Consider the following 7,386-nt stretch of genomic DNA (forward strand, 5'->3'; position numbering starts at 1 on the left):
ATGTACAATAGAAAAGTACTATACTTTACTTACCTGATATATTTCCTCGAGTTGCAAAAACTCCCAGAATCTGTTGCCAGTCACCTGTTAATGGTTGGTACATTATCACCATGCCATGATCACATGGAGTAGTCTTCATTTGTTCTGGTGTAAAATCACCCAAGTCTACAAATCCTTCAATAAGACCAGAGGATGTAATGTGATAACTTTCTGAAAGTTTGAGTTCATCTACTAAAAGCCCACCATGTTTTTGAAATTCATCTAATTCTTTAACTTTTTCTTTTAGTGCATCAAATATTTTTGGGTTAAAGCCAAATCCACTTTTAAAACTTCTCATATACTTCTGTAGTGTGTTATGGCATGGTAGTGCAAGAATTTTATTGATTCTAAGATGCTCATACAATCTGGGACTTTTCATCCTCATGATGATACATTCCAAAATCCATTCTGGGTCATAAGGTAAACCACGGTTGGATTTACGTTTAGATGCTAGAAAACAGTGCTTTACTGCTAGCTGTTCTTTTGCAGGCAATGATTTTATTTTTTCTTCCAATGTAGACTGCTGAATTTTATTGTTTGATGTATGAATTTGGGTGATTACAGACTGTAAGTTATTTACTTTCCTTCTTAATCTAGAATTTATTTTATTCAAAGCTCTGTAAGTATGTTGAGGCTTTCGCACAGTTTTCGATGTTTTAACTTTAGTTTTTCTTTGTCTTGATTTACGGTTTATGAGTAAATGCCTTGTATATTTGCAGGGGATGCAGGATTTACCATTATTAGCAATAACCAAACATTTTGAACTGTAGATACAGCCAAATAAATTTTTCATATTTTTAAAGCCAAACAAAATGTTTGATTCTAATTCTGTCTCTGTTGCAGCACCATTGCATATTTTCAACTTATCTGTATTTTCAATAATATCCTCAGCTTGCTGCAAAGAAGAAATTGGTGAAATATTTTCAAATTGAACACCCTTGATATATACTTTGCATGAAAATACATCTTCATACTGGGCAAAAGTTATTAACTTTAGTGCATTTAGACTAGCATGATTATCTTCTAACTTTAGCTTGTTTTCTGCATACACAATTAAATTAGATTCATTTTTTAAAGGGCACCTTATCCAGAAATCTGGCACTTTTAATTTTTCAAAATCTTTAAGCTGAAGGGATGAAAATGAGGAAGATGCTGAGGATAATTCTGGCTGGATATCTAGTTCCTCTGAAGAGAGAAGAGGAGGGTTGACCTTCTTCTTCTTGTTTGTATTATTACTTAAATTTCTGTTTGATCTTTTCCTTGGCAGTGAAACATTACTATAGTACTTTGGGTAACCTTCAAACTTAGTAGGAACTGCATCAACAGACAGTATTGGAACATCACGGGGGATAATAACTTCTTCACCCTTCACAATATGTTTCCAATTTCTGATTATAAAATGTTCCTCAAAGTGTAATTCACAAACCCTATGCCAGGGCTCCAAAGTTAAGTCACTGCGTCTGATTAATTTTTCCCAATCTTTTCGACGATTGTCGTCTTTTGGTGCCAAGAAAAGAGATTTTTTTTCTTTGCAGGATCGGTACCCTGTTTTACACAATGGAACAAAACACGTACCTGATTTTGATTTTCGGGTGTTTGGTTCTTGTTCAGCCATTATTTGATTAACATTTCCTATAAATATATTTACTTTAAAAACACAAATTTAATCGCTTTCAATGTTGTTGTATGAAAGGATGCTATGTAAACAAAGCGAAAGTAGCGCTACGATTGACATCAGCGCCACCTTTTCTGTGACGTCACTAACCTCGACGCAGGACTGAACCGTTATAATAGAGGGATATAGCGCTTTCGACACTATATTTTCTAGCCACTTTAGTGGCGTGCCGTGACATTTGATAATAGGGAAGCTGTGTTTCTGTAAGAAGCCGACTTCCAGTGTCGACTTTTCAAAGCCTAACGAAAATTTTTATAATAATAATCGAGGCTATCGTATCGTTAAAAATTATTTCTTCATTTTGTACAAACAAAATAAATATATTGAAGAATATAAAAACATGAAAATTATAGTTTAGAAGTAAATCTAGTATCAAAAACGTTCGATTCAGCGCGACACAGTCCGACTGAAAATCATACCGATTACCGGCGATTCTGATTACCGAGTCTCTACTGTATATTAAAAATTTCCTTTGAACTACTAGAAATTTTCACAAATAGAAAAAATTTATTAAAGCTTGCTGGAAACTGCATACAACAACAACAAAAAATGCTTTGAATTGAGTTTTAAAAAAAAATGAACTTAGATCAAACTTCTAACTTAAAAGGCAATTTTCGTTTTTTAAATAAAATATAATTCAAAATATTGTAAATTTTTATAAGATTTTAAAAAGCAAAGGTGGTCAATACTCCGATCACTCAATCTGATTCTTATTTTAGTAATTAAGTCTTGCTACCGAGAATGCCTTTTCCGATTCAATTGATGTGATTGGAATCGTGTTTAATGCATTTAAGAGAAGACAAATATTATGTGTTTTTCACCTGTATCCTGAAAGATTTCTAGTTCGTTTTCGAGACTGTAGTACTTCTTTTGTTCTCTAGTATTCTTGATTTGTCTACCTCGACTGCTTTAATTGAAACATCATAGCCCAATAATTCGGCAGTTCGTTTGTCTTTAATAATCAGGTTATGAAGAAAAACTTCATACTTGCAGACTTTGTTCGTATCCTGGCCCAATTTGCACAACTTGGCGTTACGCAGTTATTGAGGCTACTGGGCATGGTTAAAAATGAAGAAAACATAAGCACAATTATTCCAGATATTACTGATAAAGAATTTTTAGAGTCCAACCACAAATAAGCTACGTACTGATTATTGACCATTTGTGACGTGCCATAACGAATAAAAATTAAAAAAACTAATAAGTAGGTTTAAAATTAATAATTCAAATGTATTCTGACAGTTTATGAGTTAATTATACTTTCTATTTGCAAAATTTCCCCAACCTTAACACAAAATAAGAAAAAGTGAATTTTAAGAAATTTGAGGGATTTCTCAGGATAAGAAAAATTTTCCGGGATATTTCCCGGGTTAAAAAAACAACCGCGATCCCGGGATCCCGTGATCCTGTTTGAGAAACCCTAATCGCCAGGGTCAGTGTCATCAATTGATTTATAATTTAAGTAACATGAATTGCGAAAGTTATATTGTTTTGTCTTATAAAACTTTTTTTTCAAATTTTTACAAAAATATAACTTTTCAGATTGACAATCTTCAACTTGAAATTTTACTTAAAAATTTCTCTTCCCGACGCCAGATAAAAGAATCAGAACAAGTAGCCAGGATAAGTAGCATAATTTCTACACATTCTTTTCATTTAATATCGTAATATTTAATTTATAAATTTTAAATAGTAATAATCAAATTTATTCCAATTCCAATTAGTATATAAGCTTGTATTTTAGTAATGTTTTCCGTTTTAATTACATATAGCATTTCCACGATGGACTTTTTCAAAATTCTTTTAAAAATATCTTTAATGACTTCTAACGCACACTTACGTCATCTAATGACTTCTAACGCACACTTATGTCATATAATGACTTTTAACGCATTCTTACGTCATATAATGACTTTTAACACACACTTACATAATGACTTCTAACGCACATTTACATCATCTAATGACTTCTAACGCATACTTACATCATATAATGACTTTTAACACACACTAACATAATGACTTCTAACACGCACTTACGTCATCTAATGACTTCTAACGCGCACTTACGTCATCTAATGACTTCTAACGCACGCTTACGTCATATAATGACTTCTAACTCACACTTACGTCATCTAATGACTTCTAACGCACACTTACAGTAATGACTTCTAACGCCACTTACGTCATATAATGAACTTTACACCACTTAGATATAATGATTTGACCGCACTTAGCATATGCACTTCTAACGTGCACTTACGTCATATCAATGACTTCTAACGCACACTTACGTCATATAATGACTTCTAACTCACAGTTACGTCATCTGATGACTTCTAACGTGTACTTATGTCATACAATGACTTCTAACACACACTTACATAATGACTTCTAACGCACACTTACGTCATGTAATGACTTCTAACGCACACTTACGTCATACAATGACTTTAACACACACTTACATAATGACTTCTAACACACTTACGTCATGTAATGACTTTTAACGCACACTTACGTCATATAATGATTTATAACGCACACTTACGTCATTTGACTAACCACATTACGCAATTCTTTAAAACTTACGTCATCTAATGACTTCTAACGCACACTTACGTCATATAATGACTTCTAACGCACACTTACGTCATCTAATGACTTCTAACGCACACTTACGTCATATAATGACTTCTAACACACACTTACGTCATATAATGACTTCTAACGCACACTTACGTCATATAATGACTTCTAACGCACACTTACGTTATCTAATTACTTCTAACGCATACTTACGTCATATAATGTCTTATAACTCACATTTACGTCATCTAATGACTTCTAAGGCACACTTACGTCATATAATGACTTCTAACGCACACTTATGTTATATAATGACTTCTAACTCACAGTTACGTCATCTAATGGCTTCTAACGCGCACTTACGTCATATAATGACTTTTAACCCACACTTACGTCATTTCATTTTATCAGACTTTTTCAAAATTCTTTTAAAAATATCTTAATGTTGTAGGATATTTCTAAAATAGTTATTTTACACGTTAGAGACACAATAAACATTGCAATGTTTTCCGTTTTAATTCCATATAACATTTCCACACTACAGTTGCAATATTTATAGTTTATAGTTATTTCTGTTTTAAAGATAATCTGATGTGAGAATTCGAATTGACCGGCGAAATAAAAATTTAAATTGCTCTTTATCTTGACATCAATAACCAAATTCCAAACCAAAAACTGACCTGTCTTAGGGGATTGACGGTACCTACCCCTTCCCCTCGAAACTCGAAACACGAAACTGGGTCACACTTGGAACTAAAGACAAATTTTGCTCATTGGCAAGAAAAGTAACGAGGGGACGAAATAAAAAGGAGGGGAGCAAGAACCAAGTCGTCGTCATTCGTAGCTCCCGCCTCTACTCGGACTCGAAGCAGGAACGCCGAAAAATTCTACGCTTAAAGCCGCTACGCCACTACGGATTTTGTATTGACTCTGTCATCCGACTCCAATACTTGTTGAGGTATGACGACCACTTATTTGTAAACTCTCTCTCGGGTTCGAACTTTCCTATGTTAGTACATAATATCTCTGTCAATGTTATACGGTGTAACTGTTCTTTATTGTCTCGTAATAAATTCTGTTTGTTATTGTAACTGGTGCCATTTATTCGAATATCGTCTCTGTGTTATCAACGATCCCATTCTCCTCCTCCACTCGACCTGACAAGTAATTAGTTCCAGACTGGACTGCCATCCTCGACAGTGGGCAGGCCTTAACCGACCTGTTAACCGACCTGTTAATATGTATTTCCGAACATTGATACAATTTGAAGTCCAAAATCTCTCAATTTTGGATATTTCTCTTTATCTAAAAATTTTAATATTTCTATTCCAGTTACTCCACGAGATGTAAAAAACGGGTCAGCCTGCAGGTCGCAAAATTCTATTTGATATTTAAGACCAACGGAGTTGACATCGATATTAATTGGATCACAAAATAAATCAATAGACGGTTTAAAATGATCAAATTGAAAAAATCTTTCATTCAAATCTGTAATTAGCATATCCAATTTTGGTAGAAATATTTTAAAATTCGCTTCTATCTTCATAGATCTCTTTGCAAGATTCAAAATGAAATAAATTATTTTGCTCCAAATTAAACCTTAACAATTTTAATTTGTTTCTAAATCCAGTAACATATTTATAAAGGCAACACACATTTTGATCTTGTCCTTGCAAGGATTTATTCAAAATATTTAAATAATTTGTAATGTCCGTTAGGAAAGCAAGTGAATAAATGAAATTTTTATCAACTAAATTTGCTGTCAAATTTTCATCGACGGCAATTTCTGTGAGAAAAAGATGAACTTCTTTTCGAAGTGTAAAGAATCTCCTCAAGCACTTTCCAGCACTTAACCAACGAACGTTACTATGTAAAAGCAGATCTCCATACTCAGTTTCCAATTCATCCAAAAATGTTTTAAATTTTCGGTGTGTAAGAGAACGATTTCCGCCGCGAATTAAATTAGTAATTTTGCAAACCTTGTCCATTTCGTCTTTTAGTTGTAGGGATAAACCACATAATGCCTCCTGATGGATAATACAGTGTAACATACGACATGTTATTCCTTCTTTTTGCAAAAGTCCCGCGAGCCCAATATTTTTGCCCGTCATAGCTCTAGCACCGTCGGTTACAATAGCAGTGCACTTGTCAAATCCGCCATACTGCTCTACTGCACATTTTAATTGTTTGTAAATATCTTCACCTTTTGTTGTTCCGTGTAATGATTGTAATTTTAAAAGTTCTTCTGAATAATTATAGTTTTCATTTACAGTTCTTATAAAGATAAGCATTTGACTTGTATCGGAAATGTCTGTGCTTTTATCCAATGCTACCGAAAAATAGCAGCAACTATTGATTAGGTTTTCTAATTTATTAGTGACATGCATGCTAATCTCGTTTACACGTCGGCTTACAGTCTGGCGAGAAAGTGATACTGTTTGAAATTTTCTTACCATTTCGTTGTCATTAAATGCTTGAGCCATTTTTATGGCACATTTTTTAATTAATTCTCCATCCAAAAATGGCTTCTTTGCCTTTACTATTTCTAAACAAACTTCAAACGATGCAGCTACAGATGCTTCTTGAAATTTTGGTTCTTGATTAAAATAATTCGTTTGATGATCCAGCTGCTTTTTCATTTTTTTCACTAGTGTTATTTTCATGTCTCGCGTGTACGAATGATACTTTTTTTCATGCATGGAAAGATAATGGCGTTTCAAGTTATATTCTTTACACACAGCTATGATTTGTAAACATTCCAAACACTGTGGTTTACCATTCTTGTTCAGAATAAATAAATAATCTATCTCCCAGCGATCTTGAAATTCTCGATTTTCGAGGTCTATTTTTCTTTTATTAGTAGCACTCATATTCAATAATTATTTTAATTACCGTATTAGCCCGAATATAACGCGACCCCGAATTTAACGCGACTCCGAAATTTTCATAAAGATATTTAGAAAAAAAAATAATACTCATAGAAGAATTCAAAGAAAGTAAAATTCAATCAGATAAGGATTTATTTAGGTAATTATAGCTAGTAATACAGGTTATATTCATGTCAATAAAATTAAGTAATTGAA

General features: G+C 33.2%; 1 protein-coding gene across 1 annotated transcript; it reads right to left on the reverse strand.

The window, feature by feature from the left end:
• Positions 1-5,826: 5,826 nt before the first annotated feature.
• On the reverse strand, positions 5,827-7,173 carry LOC136984911 (general transcription factor II-I repeat domain-containing protein 2B-like). The gene has a single exon (XM_067282050.1). It carries the CDS (start codon positions 7,171-7,173, stop codon positions 5,827-5,829), a length of 1,347 nt encoding a protein of 448 aa, XP_067138151.1.
• Between the last annotated feature and the right edge of the window lie 213 nt (positions 7,174-7,386).

The sequence above is a fragment of the Centruroides vittatus genome, unplaced genomic scaffold, assembly GCF_030686945.1.
Source record: "Centruroides vittatus isolate TY-2023 unplaced genomic scaffold, ASM3068694v2 contig_940, whole genome shotgun sequence".
In the NCBI taxonomy this organism is placed as follows: Eukaryota; Metazoa; Arthropoda; class Arachnida; order Scorpiones; family Buthidae; genus Centruroides; species Centruroides vittatus.

Excerpts from the sequence above, each read along its gene's own strand:
- LOC136984911 (XM_067282050.1), bottom strand. The coding sequence starts at position 7,173 with ATGAGTGCTACTAATAAAAGAAAAATAGACCTCGAAAATCGAGAATTT.